Source organism: Sorghum bicolor, chromosome 4, assembly GCF_000003195.3.
Source record: "Sorghum bicolor cultivar BTx623 chromosome 4, Sorghum_bicolor_NCBIv3, whole genome shotgun sequence".
NCBI lineage: Eukaryota > Viridiplantae > Streptophyta > Magnoliopsida > Poales > Poaceae > Sorghum > Sorghum bicolor.
Window position 1 is genome coordinate 3,018,994 of NC_012873.2, and position 19,794 is coordinate 3,038,787.

Here is a 19,794-nt window from a genome sequence, read left to right on the forward strand (position 1 = left end):
TGCTAACCACTTGGAAACTCATCACCACATCATCCCTGCAGATTTGCTCAGCCCTGGTATATGCTAGCTCCACAAGAAACTCTTGCCTTTTCCCTAAAAAAAAAGAAACTCTTGCCTGATCATCTGGCCAGACCACGGTTCTCCTGCTGCTTGCTGGTGTGTCCGTGTGCGGCGGGCAGGGCAGCAGCCTTGCCACCGGCTGCGTGAAGGCAGCAAGGTTGCAAATTATTGACAAGTCAAAGCTAGACCACCAACTGCAGGAGCAGGACAGGACGCCATTGGAGCTGAACCGTACCTGCTGATTTTTTTTTGTTAGGGCACTCCCAATGCAAGACTCTATCACAGAGTCCAAGACAATTAATTACATATTATTTATGGTGTTTTGCTGATGTTGCAGTATATTTATTGAAGAAAGAGGTAGAAAAAATAAGACTCCAAGTCTTATTTAGAGCAAGTATAATAAGCCTGAGTTGCAGCATCTAACACGTCATCAAAATCCTAAGTGGAGCAGTGAGAAGATAAGAGAGAGAAAGGAGCGGGCGGTTCGTGAAACGCTCGGCTGAATCACATGTTCCGAGGTAGAAGGGAGTCTGGTGCCAGCAACAACTCGGCGCTTGCTTGACCCACGTTCCAACTTTCTGATCCAATGCGCCAATACTGGCCTCCCAGCTCCAATGATTGAAGGGCCACACGGGATACTAGACCGCACTTGATCATATACTGTACAGGCACACATTAAATGCTTACTCTCTGTTGAACCAACCTAATAGCCGGCTAATAGTTAGCATATTGTATCAGTTGGCTGCAGTATTAGCTTTATGTGACGTGGCAATGTCATACAGTCGACTGCCGGCTAAATTATTAACCATGCTCTTAGACTCCACATTGTTCGATGTAATAAATAACTTTAGACTCCATGATAGAGTCTGCATTAATGCAAGACTCTATCACAGAGTCCAAGACACTTAATTACATATTATTTATGGTATTTTACTGATGTGGCAGCATATTTATTTAAAAAGATGTAGAAAAAATAAGACTCTAAGTCCACATTGTTCGAGGTAATAAATAACTTTAGACTCTATGATAGAGTCTGCATTGTGAGTGCGTGGATCGAAGCAAACTGTCGCAAAAGGCTTTTAATTGCAGAGAAACTTCTGATTCGACGGCTTTTAATTGTGCAGAAACCTCTGACTCGACCTACAGCTAGCTACCTGTACGTCATTTCCTGGGAATTATTGGCAGTTGGCACTCAAAGTCAAACAGTAATACATTTGGCAGTTGGCGTATTGATAGTTACGACAAGTATATGTGAATAATGTGTGACATATTAATACAATATAAAAGTTGAAAGCAGATCTCGTTTAATCACTTGGAGACTCATCCCTGGCACAAGAAACACTTTACTAAGCAAGTAAGCAACATCCACCGCAAAATATGGTTATCATCTTAGTTATGTGCTACTTTCTCAGTACCATTTTCAAAAAAAGAAAAAAAAAACCTGAACGAGAGGTGTCCTTATTGTTTATCATCAAACAGGCAAATAGAAATGGATGACAGAGCTCAGTGAAGGCCGTTTCTTACTCTCAGTGCTCTTCTGATCAAGTTAAATTTAGATAAATTCTTTTATGCAATAGTAGTGCATGGATTTGTTTAGGGCAATGTTTGCAGCACTGTGTTCAAGTATATGTGCCAGAGTTCAATATAGCCATGCACCTGTTTGTCACCATGTTATGCTCACATGAACCCATTTCTCTTCCTTACACGATGCTGGCGGTATACACCATGAGCCCAAATGGGGAATATGTTTCAGTAGTTAGGGTAATTGAAGATAACAGCGCAGTTGTAACTTCCAACATGTTCCTATATCATCAAAATGTGAGCGTAGTTAGAAAACGACCTCAAGTAATCAAAGACCAACACCACATGCATATTATATATAACACTGAAGGCTGTTGGTTCCACCCCTAGAATGTCTATGCATTGGCTAAAGAGCTTACTAAAGAGGTTTCCAGCATCACAAATAAAAAATCTAACGAAACAAGTGCTATAACCAAGACAAACGGGTGGATAGAAGTAGGTAAAAATTAGTTGGGAAGGCCCAAAGAAGAGGGTTTAGTAGTGTTGTGATCTTCTCTCCTGGAATAGTCCAACCCCTATGTCCCAGACCGAACACGGGAACAAATTGGGATATCCCACTTTGTTGATGTCTTGGCCCCCAACTAAACACAACTTATGTAATGAACTTGGCTGTAGAGAGATGTTATTTTTAGGGAGAGAGAGATGTCTAAGGAATGTGTCTAAACAAGAGTAGATAAAGGGATTTATTTCTACTGTAATATGGGACATTCAACCTGAGGAATGTTCCTAGCTACACATAGCTTAACAAGATCGCCAGCACTCCAACAAGAAGATGATGAGAACTGGCATTTGATCTGATTGTCGTTTAGTGTTGCCACGTGCTCTGAATTTGATATATACTCACCAACATGCTTGGGAAAAGAATACTGCTCGTTTATTAGTTTCTCCACCCAAATATGATATACTCCTTCTATTCCAAATTACAAGTCATTCCAACTTTCTTAGAGGGCCAAAATATCTCAAGTTTGATCAAATTTTATATAATAAAATAATAACACTTACAATAACTAAGTATTATTAGATTCTTCATTAATTATATTTTCATAGTACACCTATTTGATGTCATAAATCTTTATAATTCTCTCTATAATTTTGATCAACCTTAAGATGCTTTGACTCGATCCCCAAGAAAGTTGGAATGACTTATAATTTGAAATGGAGGGAGTACCTTTTTAGCGTAAAATACAGCTAGAGAGACGCGTAAAGTACAGTTAGAAAAAAAGAGGCACTGTACAAAAGGGAGGCTTTACCCAAGCCAAAACACACAAGGAGACCTGCAAAACTAGGAGAGGGAATCTATACAGAGGAGGAACTCATGACATTTGTTTTCACAAAATGTACAAGCCTGCAATATGGCCTCTTCATAGAAGAGGTGGAAGGACGGCCCATCTCAAAGATGAAGTTGTTTCTTTGCGAGCAAGGCCTTGTTTAGTTCCAAAATATTTTGCAAAATTGACACTGTATCTTTTTCGTTTGTATTTGACAAATATTGTCCAATCATGGACTAATTAGGCTCAAAAGATTCGTCTCGTCAATTTCGACCAAACTGTGTAATTAGTTTTTATTTTTGTCTATATTTAATACTTCATGCATGTGTCTAAAGATTCGATGTGACTGGAAATCTGAAAAATTTTGCAAAATTTTTTGGGAACTAAACAAGACCCAAATGTGCCAAGCAGCAACGATGAAGATCTCCATAAGGAGTGTTGGAGCTGTTGTTTTGCATATCTCGTCATTTGGGGAAAAAATCTCCTGCAAAGTCCCAGTGAATTTCTAAGAGCCGCCAACAGGTTTGGCTGAAAGGGCAATTGAAGAACAAGTGAAAGGCAGTTTCTTCAATGTTATTGCTGCATAGAACACAATTATAATTGTTGCCTTCTAGCTTATGCTTCTTCCTCTTTAGGATGTTCCTTGTGTTTACCCTATCCACAAGAAGTAGCCATGAAAAGAGTCTGAGCTTGTTGCAACATTTAGAGTCTGAAATAGGGTGTTGGGGGTTGAATATTCCTAGGGTCCGTTTAGATGTAGATATTGGAAGAGCTGGAATTGAATTGGGTTCAATACCAATGTAGCCATGGTATTCAAATGGCCATAATTCGAATACTATTGTTTGGATGACCATTGAATTGGCTTTTGAAATCCTAGCAAGCAGCTGAAATTTGTTTTCTATTTGGATGCAAAAGAATGGAATTGGCTCTTCCTCTCCGTCTGCCGCCTCGGCTTGCTCGAGCCTGGAGCTGGCAGTCGCGGCTATGGGGGAGGGCACCACTAGGGGTGGGGAGCTTGTGTGTCCGCACATCTAGGATGGAGAGCTCGCACGCTCGTGCATGCCCTTCCTGTGGCCACTGGGGTGGGGGAGGAAGCCGCTGGGGTAGTGGGGTAGAGGAGGAAGCCGCCAGGGTAGGAGAGGAAGTCGCCGCTGGGGGTGGGGAGCCTACACCCCATCGTGCCCGTCAGGGAGGAAGGGATGTGAGTGGATCTCGGCACTATTGGAGATGGAAGAGGAGCTGCTAAGAAGGAAGCTCGACTGGTGGGCATCGTGGATCTCATGTCATCGACCATGGTGGATCTTGTGTCACCGACCATAGGGGAAGGAAGAGGAGCTCGCACCGCTGTCCATGGGCAAGAGGAAGAGGAGCTCGCACTGCTGACCATGGGGAAGAGGAAGAGGTCTTGCTGGCCAAGGGGAAGAGGGCGCTCGCCCGCGGGGAAGTGGCTGAGTGTCGGATCCAGCACCACTCACTACAGAGGGGTCGGCCCCTTCCAGTTATAGTTAATTACTAAGGAATTGGGTCTTCAATGCCAAATCTCGATTCCATGTGTATCCAAACAACAGCATTGAGAAAACCTGATTCCAGTTCTAATGTCTGGGCTCCAATATCTACGTCCAAACGAGGTGTAAAGGAAATTGTAGAATTTTGAGGATGTATATTTATTGGTCCCCCAGATGTGATGCAGTGGCGGACCCAGGATTCGAAACTAGGGTAGTCCTAGTCAAAAAAAAAGTCTCATGCTTATCGCCAAAATTATTTAATACAATACCGTAAAAACTAAAAAAAAAAGTTCAGTATACATGACTATAAATTAACCAAACTTAGGCTCAATTTCAGAAGTAATGCTATTTTTTGCATTATACTTCTAAAAATGCAATATGATTTATTCATGCTCAATTTCATGGAAAAAACAAGAAATTTCAATCGGTTCTAGGCTCACAAATCCACACTCCCTAAGACCAATTGGCCAATTTACAGTCCAATCTCCATTTTGTAGTCTCCAATGTCCAAATCAAGTTTAGAAGTAAACACAAGCACTCACGACAAGACTCCGGAAGGATCTGACAATAACCTGAGATAAAATAGAGATAATTTTTTGGATAAGTTGGGAGGAGAAGAGGGAAGGAGTTTAGGCTACGAGAGAGATAGATCAATTGTTTTCCCTCCGTTCTTTTCAACCGGCGCATCGGACCTACTAACAGATAATCTCTATGTACACCAACCCATGAACAATACAAATCTTCAGTTTCGTTAGAAACTCACCAGGGACTGCATTAGGCCAGCGCGGGGCCAGAGCGCATGGCGGACTGGGGCATTGGGTAGCCGCCGGCTATGCCGACCAGCTCCTTGGCGCGCCCGCCGCCGCCGGACTAGCGGAGCGTGGCCACGTAGGGCCGCGGGGCAGCGTGGCGTCGGGGCTGTCGCTTGGCGAGGTGGGCAGGCGGCGGCACAGGACGAGCAGTCGGTGGGCGGCGGCCGACGGGGGATCCTCGTGCCGCTCGACCTCAGGGCTTGGCCGGGGGTCGGACGGGCGGTCGGCAACGGTCGCCAGTATGGAGTCGTGGACTCACATCTCGTGCTGGAGTATAGACAATGTTGCTTGTTTGGACCAATTTTTTATGGGCTGTAAAGTAGTAAACTTTTGTTGGGCCAGATTTCAGGGTAGTCCTGGGCCTACCTGGACTATCCACTAGGCCCACCACTGATGTGATGCCACGAATCTTTTGTGTTCGGCTGAACTTGGATAGTCTCAATATAGCCCTGGAGGCTTTGATATTTTTGATAAGCTTGTTCTGATAATGGGATGTGAAATTGGTCTAGATTGTTGTATGTAAAAAGCTGTGAAACTAAGATCTTTTTGTTCATTGCAAAAGAGATAAGTCTAAGATATTGATTTGCATTACATTTTCATTCCATATGTCAGATGACCAGAATAGGACGGTAGATATATCTCCAATGTTGTAGTTTGCAATACCTCTGAAGAGATCACAAAGCTTTAAATATCCCTCCACCAAAAAGAACCTTTTTCAGTTGTAGCATGAGGGATCTTCCCATTATAATAATGTGCATGTCAAACTAATTTCACCCAGGGAACCTCCTTCTTGTTGTAAAATTTTTCTAAGTGTTTAAGAAAGAGAGTAGAGTTTTGACTTTTGAGGTTAATGATGCCCAGAACCACCTTTCCTTTTTGGTTTAGAACATTTTTTCCAAGCTACAAGGGGTTTCATCTTGGCATTGATGTCAGATCCTCTCCTCTGTCAATATAGTCGAGGACTGCAACTGGCAGTTGCAAAGAGCACATTGCATATATTAGTAATGAAGAGAGCACTGAGTTTACCAGTTCCAGCCTTCCAGCATGGGATAAGAAGTTCGAAGTAGTTCTAAGTCTTCTTTCCACCTTGTTCATGATAAATCCGAAATGGTGAACTCAGGGTTTGGTAGTTTCCATTAGCAGTCCAAGGTAGGTAGAGACTCAAGTTTGCATACAAACACCCCAGCCAACTGGAGGTTCAAAGGAACTAGGCACGATTTGCCTAGAATATTCACCAATTTCCAGTTTTAATTACCTATATTGAACTTCTTTTTTTATGAAACCATGGGCAAAATGCTAAGGAAACTTTGTAATAAAAATGTAAAATATGTGCATAAAAGAAGAAACAAACTTCAATATTATACAAGGAAATGGATAGGTATATTACAATATACAACATCATGCTAGATTTACACTCCAACAACACTCAACACCGTATACTGTTATACAACTACATGAAAGCACATCTTATTTTTGCTTCACTCAGAGATGCAACATGTTCTATTTCTCACAATGCTATACTATATATATACTCATATGGACTCATTTCTCTTCTTTGCACTAAGGCCACGATGATACTCACCAAGAGCCCAGATGGGGAACAAGTTGCGGTAGTTTGGGTAATTGAAGAAAAGGGAGCAGTTGAAGCATCCTACGTGCTCCTATCATCAAAACACAAGTGCGGTCATCAACAAAACCACTTTGACCTTTGATAATCAAACACCCTTACACCCACACGTAAATAATGCTGAATATGGTAGTTCAAAGTTCAATCCTTACAAGAATGCATGTACAATTATGCATCTGCTAAATATCTATCCAAATAGGTTCTCTCAAAATTCCACATCAAACCAAATAAAGCAAGTTAGATTTTCATGAAATCGAGTTTAGACATAACAATTCCTTGAATGTCATGTTTCTGGTTTGTATACGATTAATTTTATAAGTTGGTGCTTCAAAAGACGAAAAGCTTGCTCTTGTGTTAATTCAATTGTAGTCCTATGATTTATCAATTATGTCCGATGCACAGGGATGTTCTTCCTTTGGAAAATGTAAAATGAATTATATCATGCAGTTACATATTCTAGTCACCACCTCCTTTCAAAAAAAACATATTCTAGTCACCCAGTATATTGGTGCCTCATTATTTCAATATACTAATATGCATGTGTCATGCCATATGATAGGTTTTTCTATGTTCCTCAACACCGTTCCATCAATTTTCATGACAAAGTAAGAGGAAAAGAACAAGTTCACTTGTCAATATAATGTTTCACTATCAAAAAAAAATAGAATGGAGCTTACTTGTTGTGGAAACTCTCCTGTCTCCAACTGCATATTGATCAATTCTTTTGCAGCGCGATGTAATGGTGTTGGATCTCTTTCAAACTATAGTATTAGAAAAGAGGTATGTGAATAGAATGATAAATTGTATGTTCTTGTTAACATGTAAATAAAAGAATAAATAATTTGTACCTGTCCAGCATAAATTAAAGCGAGCATTGCCCAAGCAGTATTCACGGCGTGAGCACAGTCACCTTTGATATTTACATAAACCTATTTAGGATTATATGGGGGGAGAAAAGATAAGTTAAAAGATGAATACACATACTTATGATACAAAGAAATAAATTTTTTCCATTGCATTAAATATTGTGCTTGCCATGACTTGCTAGGGATCTGAGACTAAAGGCACTTTATTATATTACTGGAGCAACTCATATTGAGAGGAAATTAAATGACATAGTTAGAACGAAAAGATACAACTTACAACCTATATACAACAAAACCAAGAAACCTATAATGATTTGAAAGCCATGCTAAATAGCCAGATTCACCATAAAATATCATATGTCAATTTATTGCTAGTATCTTCAACAAGGATTCAACAAACAAAATTGTGTGTCCTTATCAGTTATCACTAGTAGGCAAAGTTGGACTGAAAGGGTCTAGAGAAGTAGGAGTAGAAGGAAAAAATATGATTACCTGAGTTTCATTAGAGACATGGCTTTCTCCCCATCCACCAGTACTGAGTTGCTTCGACAATATAAAGTGGCATGCTTTCCGTATGGAAAGGCTATTCTTATATGTTCTTCCAGAAGCAACTAAACCTTTAATTGAAAAGAAGGCCCCGTAGGTGAAACATACACCCCAAGTACCTAACCTGCAAAACAACTATTTGTGTTATCAACTGCTGGCATAGAAATTCTCTGAGTAAATGAGGCATTAGGACAAACCATGAACCGTCTTCTTGTTGTCTGTTCTCAATAAATGTTGCTGCATTTCTAACCAATGTTTCTATCTCTTCTGTGCGGTAACCAGGATATAATTCTTTGAACAGTATCAGAGCTTGGAGCACTGATGAAGTGCATTCTGGGTAACTGTCAATTAATAATGCATCATAATTTTATTTCTTTATCTGAAGTGAAAATTTTGTAAGCATGATCTTCTGCTAATATATATATATATATATATATATGGTATTTGCATGCATCACTTACGGGTAATCGACAACCATGTTTGGAAAACTCTCACAAGGATTTAGAATCTAGTTAATTAACAAAAAGAAGTGTCAATACAGTGGAGCTGGAAGTAGTAAAATGTATTGAAATAAAAAGTTTAAGATTACTGAATACGAACTGCATCTTCCTAATTGGAAGTAACAATAATATATAAGAGCTCTAACGGACAGAAACTTACCTCTATCCAAGAAGAAGTTCTTTTGCACTCATATGTAGAAAAGGTACCATCTTTGTTCTACAACATAGAATGATTAGCCATTAACAAATTATCTTCATAGCTTACAACGTACAATACCGGCACACAGACAACACAATCTAGGCAATGCAAGCATGTATTGTTGTAGCTAAATTTTGAAGTTTATCTATTATACCTAAATAGGAGAACCCCCCCCCCCCACTACAAGATTTTCCTATGATTTTGTGAAGCCACGTCACCTAAAACCCGGCCCACTAAGTGCCTCCAACAATTGTTCTTTAATTTTCTCCCCCACTAAGTGCATCCACTATTGTTCTTCTTTAATGTATTTTTCCTTACTTCCTCCCACTAAGTGCCTTTCCAATTGTATTCTTTAATGCCTTTTGTGTTTGGAAGCCGATCTGTCATTTACCATTGCCTATATATCACTTCTGCTACTGCTGCTCATCCCTGTACATCCCAGTACACACGAGATTTCTTCCTGTCTACCTAGCATGGCTTAGGAGATGTGTGTTCCTCCCTTAGATAAGCTATGGTGGTGGTGTTAACCTTGCTTTTCTGCCCTAACGTCCTCAGTGCAGCCACCAGAGTCCTCTTCATGTTGCAACAAAGATAGCATCATACATAATGTTAGTCTTCCTAGATCCTTAATAAACTTCCAATTTGATTTCATCATTCAGGCATAGTTTGCATCTGACATCATCAGGGAGAAATTGGTGTATCGATTTGTGTTACAAAATCGTTCGGTGTTTTTACTAATCCATAACCTTTATTATTTTGCAGAACATATGAAAAGGACTTGATCATGGCAAGTGACAACTAAATCTCTCAAATGATTCATTTGGAGGCAAACAACAGGCATGTGGCTTGTGGCATGTTGACATCTGAGTCATGTTACCGGAAACATGCACATTAGCAATTTTAATTACCACTGTGGAAACAACCATACATGCTTTACTTTCAAGCTACCTATAGCATTTTTTGTATCCATTACCAATGTGTGTGTACATAGTAAGATAGTTGTGGTATATGTAAATATGTGCTACTGCAACACATGGGTATTCAACTGTTTTTATGACTTTTCATAAAATCCAATATATTTGATCAAATATACATATCTTCCTTTTGATTTTACTATTTGTCACTCAATGATCCTTCTCAAAATCCTGTAGCAACGCGCGGGGTATTATCTAGTTGACTGAACATTTCAAAAGCAAGAAAAATTTGCGCCAAATTCAGAATTCAGAAACTTAGTTCCTTAAGAAAATTATTCATCTACACACTTTCACTTCATCATATCATCCCCATAGGTTTGCTGTAACAGATTTATTTTGTATCAACCAGCAAGCAAAGTGTGGCATTTCTGATTTCCATGGCTTACAGAAGAATTGTGTGATAGCAAGTTTTTGTTGCAATTTTTCTAGGGTATAAAATAGATGACAACAACACATCAGACTTGGCCTTGTTTAGTTTGCGAAAAGAAAAGTTTTTGGCTACTGTAGCACATTTGTAACTATAGCAATTAGTGTCCAATCATGGATTAATTAGGCTTAAAAGATTCGTCTTGCAAAATACATGCAAACTATGCAATTAATTATGTTTTTAATCTATATTCAATGCTCCATGCCTATGTCCAAACATTTGATGTGATGGAGCGAAAAGTTTTTACACTGGGAACTAAACAGGGCCTTAGAGAATACCTACCACAAAAGATAGAAGGCAATCAATAGCATCATGCAGCCTCTCTCTTTCTATTGGATCCCCAATAAGGTTGTTTTTGTTTGAGATCTTTGACAGCAACAATACAGCCTGGAAATAGTCACATTAAGCTGCTTTAGAATAGAAAAAATGAAAAGGCATGGAAATGAATAACATATCAAGCAAAGCATTTTATTAAATTACTGGTTACACACTCTACATTAACAATAACACTATATGGTACTTAGTGGCCTTAGTTTCTTTTTTTGAAACGAACCGGCAGGAGAGCTGCCCTTAGTGACCTTAGTTTCGCTTCTTCTCAATATAATGATGGGTAACTTTCTTAATATAATGATACGTAGCTCCCTTGCGTGTTTGAGAAAAATAGTAACGGGTAGCTCACCACCTAGTTTGAGAAAAAAGGTAGCTTTACTCATCTACATTGGAGCAAAAGAAAAACTGACAAAGATAGAATAACCTTAAGTGCTTCTCCTGTAGTGTCAGATACAGCCCATCCATTGTCTGCAGATGAAAGTGTCCATGAGCCCTTCGATCTATGGCGATGCCAATAACTTTGGTCACCAGGATGGTTCCTCAGAACCTTCAAGTACAGAAATGCATGTTGTGTTTCATCATTGCCCATGATGGTGAATATATAAATTGCCATGATTTCAAGATAAAGATAGAAACCTGTGAATTTTTCATAAACTCATAGGCTCTCTGAAGAGTTGGAGCATACTCATTGACAAGATCTGTAGCGCAAAATGCTTGAATTATGAATGATGTCTCCCAGCTCTGGCAGCCATCATATATCTATCATGGTAACACACACCAGCCATGCAGAGTTATATCCTATGAGGAGGAAATTTCTTGATGCATATTCAACATGTCCAACATACTTGCAATCATACCAAGATACTTCTACTGCAATATTAAATGATTACATGCTACTCGGAAAAAAACAATTACATAGCAATTCTCTAGCTGGTATGTTAGTTTATTCCTCAGTAAAGATGCAAATGATGGCAGTAATTAGCTAAAGAAAAATAAGCTTAACTTACTATTATATTCAAATGGACTGCCACCATGATATAAATGCTAGCAAGTAAAAAGGAGAAAATTATACCTGTGCCTTCATGCCATCTTCTGAAAGCCACAAGAAATCTGGTATCCTTGCAAGATGACGCTTGAATGCATCTGAATTTGGATCTTCTACCCAACAGCAGACCATGTTTAGAGCCTAAATAACAAAGTAACCAATATTAAAAGGCACCAATCAGAAGTTCATGATCCACAATATAATTAACAAGAAACATTAAATAGAGCATATACTAAATCATGAAGAGTGAGAATTAATAATAAGACCACACCAACAGAACAGCAGCATGGCTAACTAAAGTGTCGGTAATAAGACGTCAAACTTGTGCAGCTATTTACCTTGTTCACAGAACATATGCATAGGTACTGTGTGTTCTCATCTTCATAATGGATATGATCCATGAGGTTTCCCAGAGCTCTCTCTCTCAGCTTGTTGACAGGACAGCTGCTCAATACTGGTTCCACACACCTGTAAAGTGAAGTCCAAAAAACATTTTGCAACAGTGTACGTGGACAGACGAGGTCCTCCTGCAATACCAAGAGGAAATTAAAAGAAATAAAAAACAGGCGTAAGAAAAGAGATATTCCTAGTAGCTAGCCCATCATTGTGAGAGTAGAGCAATCTACGGTTCTCTTACAATATGAGGATTCGACAAATATAAACACAAAATAAACCTTGTTTAGCTAGAACTGTTAATTATTTTGAGTTTGTGTGCACAAGGAGGGGTATGGGTGTTTGGAGGTTAGGCCTGCACACCACCCACACTATATTACTATAATAGTCGTCTATTGCAGACCGCCTCTCTCCTGGAACAAGCCTAATTACGCTGGACAACTATCCAAAAGTGCAGTTTATAGTTCTAGGGCGAATCAAGATAACCGGCTAATACTATCTTGACTATCGACATGGCGTTGGATGAGCTAGGCTAATCCAACAAAGACCACAAATAGATCACATATACTTTCCACATTCATACTCAGGGTATAATCCAGGTGGTTAGTGAGTCCAAATATTTTTTACTTATTTTATATAGAAAGTAATTAGACCATCAACTCAAGTTTTGAGGATACAACACTTTGTAAGTCAGTGTTTGGGAATTTTGTGACAACCCCATCACCATCAGATACATTCCCACCATAGAAGGGCATATATCATGATAATAAACTGTAGGACCAGAAGGGATGTGAGAAACCTTTGCACATTTATTAGCAGCATCGCTCCAACCAATCTCGCCATATGGAGTGTCATAGATCTCCTCTCTCAGTGCCAATATAGTTGGTGTAATTGGTCCAACAAATTTCTTGCCATAAAGATAAGCCATTGGCAGATATACCATGCGGGTTAAGCACCAAAATTTCCCTGAAAGGACAGAGCCATTGGTAGATATAGCGAATTTATTTCAACAGAACCATGTATCCAATGTACAATGTACTGGAAGTGGGAATGACACAAATTCACAGAAGAAATATATTATATACCTGGATGAAATGGAAGAAACTGAGGAGCGAGCCATAGTTCAGGGAAAATTGGATTATTTCCTGACCAATCAAACACTCCAAGTACCTTCATCAATTAATACAAAAGCAAAGCAAAGTGATGACACTGCCATGGAGAATAAAATGTTACAAATGAGAAACTTTTTATATTTTTATTTTTCTCAAAAATAAGAGTCCTATCATATGCATGTACGAATTATTTCCTGGCAGAGTAATGTGCATGTATAGAAAACTAGTACACATGTATGAATCACAAAGAATACCGAAAGCCATATCTTTCCCCACTGGGGAATCAAGGTTGCACCACCATGGGATAGAATCCAAGCACGCCCTTTAGCCAATGCACCATTGTTTCCGTATGGCTCCTCGCCGAGAAGCCTCAGGGTGATGTAGTTTGAGCATGTGCCAAACATGGTGCTCGAACCAAGGATAAGTGTACTCCATCCACCATCTTTGTTCTACACATTATTTATTTGATGGGCAAAACTAATGTATACATCCAAAGTGAAAAAATTGGTGCAAAATGACCTTGTCCCCAACAAGGCCTTAATGAAAGATAGAGATGTAATCTAAGAGAACTATGTCATGCCTGGTGGTTGTAAATGTAGCGGCATATCTCACGCCGATGTTCCGGTGATATGACAACATTCATTGATCCAGTGACATACAAGGCAAATATCTGCATACGAATGTGCGGAGATATTTGTTTTATCCATATAGGTGAACAATTGAGCAAGGAAAAAAAGAAAAGAAAAAGGAGGTAATGCCATTTTGTGCAGAAATAAGGCGCACCAAACCAGGCATGATGAACATGATCCCACTGAAATCACCAGGCCAGTGACCATCACTTGCTTGCAGCGAAGAGAACTGATCCAGAGCCCGCCTCAAGGAGCTCACTACAATTTCTTCAGTGACATTCTCATCCTCCTCAAGTTTGAGGCACGGCAGATCACGTTGATATCTCTTCTGCTTTGCGCACTGTAACGAAAAGATTAGTGGGCGCTGATTTATTTTGACATAACTTAAGCACAGATTTATTTTTTTAAAAGAATGAGTATGACATAATTTAAGCACAAATTATTTTTTTTTAATGATATATATGTATCCCTCTATTCAGAGGTTGCATCATTGCAAACATCATGTTCACTGCCATTGTCATTCAGCACACTTAATTTATTGATAATTGGTGAGAAGAACCGATGCGGACAAGCTGCTCCTTAAATTAACGAAACAAAAAAGAAAACACAAGGGTTGGGATGAAACCTCGGCCCTTCAACTTCCTGGCCACGCACACACAGTCATCTACCTCCAGGAAGCTCCCGCCGCCGCGCACGCCGGACGCCGGACGCCGGACGCCCTCGCCAGCGCTGTCTCCTCTGCCGCAGCGAGGCTTGCGGCCCAGACCTTCGCCTCGGCCTCTCACCCACCCCGCCACCCCGGCGATCCATCCTCACCAGTCACCGCTGTCGGCCGAGCCCAACTCTGTTTAGGCCCATCAATCAAGTAACGTGTTCGACAGCCATTAGGCTGGCCCATCGGCACCGTCCGTTTTTTTAGAATTAATGATATAATCTTTAAAAAAATCCTTAAGATCACACATTTTCCTTTCTAAGCTACAAAATCAGTTCTTTAATTCCCTCAACTTTTACAACCGCTTCTTTTTTTGATGATAGTTATGGTGCTACGTCAAGATAAATTGGACTTGAAGTATTTTTTTAAAAGATCCAAAATCCATAAAAAAATAACAAATTATAAATAATTTTACATGAAAAAGTAATGTAACTAAAAATCCTAACATCTGGTTTAATCTTAAAGAATCTATAGAAAATTTGTTTTACCTCGAAAAAATATGAAACTAGTTTCAATTTTTTAAATCATGCTATCGCGTGGGCGAATGCAGGCGAGCTCATAGGTCGGGCGTGTGCCCGAGGAGCCAACCGCGCAGGCCCTTCCACATCAGCCACCATGGGCGGTTGAGGAGTGACTGAGAGTGAGAAGTCGGCCTGAGCATTTGGTTAACTGAAACCGATGAAATTCAATTAGTAGAAAACTGAGAATCGATCGGCCAGCTACAAAACTCGAAACTGAGAGATTTTGACCGATCAATCGATTTACATCGATGAAAGGGAAGGGGGGAAAGGAAAAACAATGAAAATAAAAACACGAATTTCCACTTAGACTGGCCATAGAGTGTCACGTCTCTGAACACAGCCTCTTAATTATATTGATTTAACTGAGCTAATTACCCATGCAATACAGGTCTAGTTAGTGATATCGTAGTTATTTGAGTTCCACAACAAATTTTCCGAGATCCTCTAGAATGGGTTTTTATAGATTGGCGGTGTTTTTATCCCACCTCTTCTTTTTCGAAAATTCCAGACTATCTCAGTTAAGTGAGTTTTGGGTGAATCTTAGATAAAGGAGCCGAAGCTTGCATGTGAGCTCAGGATCATTTCATACCTACTTAAGTTTTGTTTGATACAGCTCCATAATTTTTTTCTTCAGCTTCATGATCATGAGTAGCTCTATTGATGGCTGTTTTGATAAACCATTTAGCAAAACTACTCTTAAAACATGATCTCACAAGGACCCACCAAATCGAGTTTTGATCTCTCTATGGAAGCATGTTTGAAAAGAGCTTCATCTATATGTGAAGTTGTTTGAAGATTACATGTTTGATACAGAACAGTTTTAAATAAGTGTTTGAATTATATCTATACCTACCTAATAAAAAGAGGCACAAATTTTGATCTTTTTTTGTCTATCCATTTTTTTCATCCACCTCCCTTTAGCTACCAGGTAGTTAAGAATTTCTTTCATCTAAACTTGTATGACCCTAGATAGTTAGGATAAATAGATCTCTCTGAGCCGATATAAACTGAATAGGAATAGAAATCTAATTCAAACTTTTTTGTCGAGACATTCCCGTGCATTTTTTTTCTTCCGCGAAGACGTCACCTTCAGTGTAGGACACGACACAAGAGAAAAATTCCAAATTGGACTTCTCGGGTGCACGGATATGCCTTTTTTTTTCCTGTTTTCTATTTCTTTTCCAGTATGGGACACGGCAAAAGGGAAAATTAGACTCCTCGGGTGCACAGATATGCCTCTTTTTTATTTTCTGTTTTCTATTTCTTTTCTGATATTATTCTTTTGTTTTTTCTTATAAAATAAAAACTAAAAAATATATCTAATCTATCTATATCTACTTCTAGAAGTTCCTTTAGATTGCTTATGATATGTTATGCCAATAAATTGAATAGATTTCTAACTCAATTTCTTCATGAGCTTCGGTCATATTAGCTCACATAAATACAAGTCATAACAAATAGTTCACGTGAATAAGAGAGATCTCACGTCATAATCATCTATGGATACAACTAGCTACTTGCCGGCTTTAATTAAGTATTAGAACTACGAATTTTTATAGATCCTCGGAACATTTCACTGTTACAACACATGGATAATATAAAAATTAATATTGATAAGTTATGATAGTACGATTAAATTTTTCATGCTTTGTATTAGGAAAAAAGATATTGTGATTATATTTTAGTTTGATTATATATTAATAAGATATTGACAATATTATTATATTATTGTGTGTATCGATCCACGTATGTGTCCACTACTACAGAATTCATTTTTAGGAACGGCTGAAAACCCTCTGTAAGGGCAGGGCGGCTGGCCCAGCCACCCCTCCAGCTTTGCACTTACAAATAAAACATTTGTAAGAGCGGGTGCCTCAGCTGCTCTTACAAATACATTTGTAAAGACGGCTAGTGTACTATTTATAAATGTGGCTGGTGACCCAGCCCTCATTACAAATAGTTCTAAGGGCGGTTGGTGACCTAGCTCCTCTTACAAATGATATTTCTAAGAGCGACTGAAACACCATCCGCTTCTTAAAAATTATGTGTATCCACGTACGTGTATACCAGTCGTTGTCATTTTTATAAATACCTGCATGCGCATGAGGAGGTCGGCGGACTCCCTCCTGTGGAAGCGGCGGTCGGAGAACTCCCGGCGGACCCTGTCCACCTCGGCGCGCTCCTCCGGCGTGCCAAGGTCCGGGTCGAACTCCCACACTGCCCGTCCAATGAAGCCGTTGGTCGACCGCAGCCATGGCCCGCCCCGCGCCACCTTCAGCCTCCACATGCTGACGGATCGGACGGACGGCTACTAGCTGCTGCTAGTCGCTAGTGCTATAGCTAGTCTAAGATCGACCACCCTCAAGATGAGTACTCCTACTGCGCGCGCTGGCGGTTTATATATATATATATATATATATATATATATTTAAAAGAAAAAAATACTGCTGCAGTGTGCTGCTCGCTCTTTTTTTTTTCTTTGCTCCTCCCCGGGGGGTGTGGATGTCTGTCCTTGTGGGACGACGACACGTCGGTGGAGACGACGAGCCATGGCGCATGGCAAAACAGGTAGCGTCGGGCACGCCGCCGATGGCCAGAATTAGTGAGGTGGTTGGCTGCCGAGCCTGTCGGTCCACTGTTCCCCAGCCGCCGCTCATTGAATTCTTCTTCCCACGTGTATAATATCGTCCCAGTGGCGACACATGCGTATACACGTGTGCAAACACGAGGCACCCAGCGTCGGGTGCAACCGGCAGCAAAGACTGCAAGATGCGGAGCTTGACATTAGAAAATAGAGGGGCAGTTCATTGGATTTATGAATTAAACAGCAATAAAAAGTAGTGAAAGCATTTTTGTTAGTCTAAAAAGTTATAATTGAAAATATTGTTCTCTGATTTATTATGAACTATTGACTGATAGAAAAAATATAGAAGTGACAGGTTATATCAGACTTTCGTCACACTCAGTGACAACACATTCTCTTTCTTTGCTTCTCATTCCTACGTGTACGACTTGTATATAGGGCATGTACAACCCGCAGACAGAAATTCGTCTCTAAGGGCACTTCCAATGCTAGAAACTACATATAGTTTCTATATCCATTAATTTTTATAGACACTATATATAGAAACTATGGTCTCAATGGATAGTTTCTATATAATATTTTTATATCCAATTATATTCATTCTCTCTCCATTCTTAGCCAATCATATCACTTCATGTCTTGGATTTTGTGTAGACATGGTTTCTAACTTAGACCCAGTTTCTATGATTTTTACTCTCTCTCTCTCTCTTCAATAACTACATTGTCACATCAGCAAAATGCTTAGGTCGCACTGCAATTAATGTCTATAGAAACCACAATGATTTTCTACATTGGGAGTGCTCTAAGTGCCTCGAATATAACATAGAGACAAGTATAAAGACAAACCATACAACCCTTAGATGAAGGTATGTCTCTAACCTGTTTAATACTTTGTATATCTTCGTCTGGCTGCAGTTTGGGTGAAAACCCTGCCTGGCATTACGCCGGGCCAGCGACGGTGGTACTGACGGTGCTACTCACCTTGTTGAAGGCGTCGCTGGAGCTGTAGCGGTTGTGGTCGTCCAACAACTGGGTGAAAACCTAGCCTGGTTTCTCCGGGCCGGCGGCGGTGTGTTGGCTCGTCGTCGAAGTTGTTGTTCGTCATGGCCGGGAACCACGTCTCTTCGTTGTGTAGTTCTTGTCGAAGGAGGTGTTCGTTGGCATAACTGCTCGGAGTTTGGATGGCAGGCCTATGTCTGTTCCAAGTTCTTTGCGTTGTTGCCTTGGAAGAAGCATCCAATCTTCAATGGTGGTCGGTGTCCAACGTTTTCACTATCTTTTTTAAGGTGTGACAAACGTGTTTCGACGACTGTCTTGACGCTGGTGATCGTATTCCAGAGGAGTTGACATCTTGGATCAAGGCGGTTTGTTGCATAGGACTACTTGAGCCCTTGTTGGGAATGTAATTTTTCCGTTATTTATCTTCTTTTTTTCTTCCATTGTATTAATTTGGCCGCTACCTATGGGTAGATGAAGCCGGATAGTTTCTATCCTTTTATCTAAAAAAAAGTAGGATTAACTATAATTTTTTTTATATACCATTGTGTAGCTATTTAATAGAAATTATATCATGAACTGATTAGTTTAACCATAGAAAAAATGGTAGGCTCACATCAGCCATGTTCTTGTCACTCTAGAACCTTGCACCGTGTGGGCATGAGCTAAAAAAAGCACATTTTATATGGGCATTGTGTCGAACAGATTGTGAACACCTACCTCTATTCTTTTGGTAGCACACCTGCCTCTGCCAAGTCGTGCTCGTGCAAGCAGGCCGCATGCCATCAGACCCTTCCTAAAGCTGAGCCACAAAATCTTCATGGACGCCGCGAGCATACGCTTCTAACCGAGGCCTATAGGATGCTGCAGGAGGCAAAGAAATCGAGAGGCCAGATCAACCAACCCGTGGAAGAAGCCATCCTCCGGCGCCGGGTCTTTCTTCTTCACACACAAGTTCATCTAGCAGCTGCACCGTGCGGAGAAGAGATGGCTGCACACGAGGCGAGGGGCGTTGGGCGCACCTGATCCACTCTGTCAACGAGCCTCTGTACAACGCGACGATTTCGTGGCTTCGAGCCTCGGAGCACCAGCCATCCTCGTCGTCTC

General features: G+C 40.2%; 1 protein-coding gene and 1 long non-coding RNA gene across 5 annotated transcripts; both read right to left on the reverse strand.

Annotated features, from left to right (window-relative positions):
* On the reverse strand, nucleotides 1,388-5,503 carry LOC110434542. Its single transcript, XR_002452053.1, has 2 exons — nucleotides 5,178-5,503; nucleotides 1,388-1,863 (listed from the first exon to the last, which is right to left on the reverse strand). It is a non-coding gene; the product is annotated as an uncharacterized LOC110434542 (long non-coding RNA).
* Nucleotides 6,561-17,477, reverse strand: LOC110434442 (achilleol B synthase-like). Of its 4 annotated transcripts, none has more exons than XM_021458487.1 (18): nucleotides 17,200-17,477; nucleotides 14,029-14,214; nucleotides 13,826-13,915; nucleotides 13,500-13,694; nucleotides 13,219-13,303; nucleotides 12,933-13,099; nucleotides 12,079-12,267; nucleotides 11,768-11,881; nucleotides 11,332-11,454; nucleotides 11,120-11,242; nucleotides 10,648-10,752; nucleotides 8,926-8,982; nucleotides 8,727-8,773; nucleotides 8,463-8,606; nucleotides 8,212-8,389; nucleotides 7,702-7,782; nucleotides 7,531-7,606; nucleotides 6,561-6,887 (listed from the first exon to the last, which is right to left on the reverse strand). In XM_021458487.1, the coding sequence occupies exons 1-18, from the start codon at nucleotides 17,392-17,394 to the stop codon at nucleotides 6,805-6,807; spliced, it is 2,238 nt and encodes a 745-aa protein (XP_021314162.1). In that variant the 5' UTR covers nucleotides 17,395-17,477; the 3' UTR covers nucleotides 6,561-6,804. The 4 variants fall into 4 exon arrangements, with proteins under 4 accessions (XP_021314162.1, XP_021314161.1, XP_021314164.1 ...); XM_021458486.1 differs by having other exon boundaries at nucleotides 7,531-7,614; nucleotides 17,200-17,476; XM_021458489.1 differs by lacking the exon at nucleotides 17,200-17,477 and adding an exon at nucleotides 14,543-14,663 and having other exon boundaries at nucleotides 7,531-7,614.

What these genes read in the sequence shown, in the direction of transcription:
- LOC110434442 (XM_021458486.1), bottom strand. Translation starts at nt 17,394, where the DNA reads ATGTGGAGGCTGAAGGTGGCGCGGGGCGGGCCATGGCTGCGGTCGACC. An exon ending in GTTTCTTCCATTTCATCCAG is followed by an intron (nt 13,100 to 13,218) that starts GTATATAATATA and finishes CTGTCCTTTCAG; the next exon opens with GGAAATTTTGGTGCTTAACC. An exon ending in CTGCTAATAAATGTGCAAAG is followed by an intron (nt 12,268 to 12,932) that starts GTTTCTCACATC and finishes TTGGTATTGCAG; the next exon opens with GAGGACCTCGTCTGTCCACG.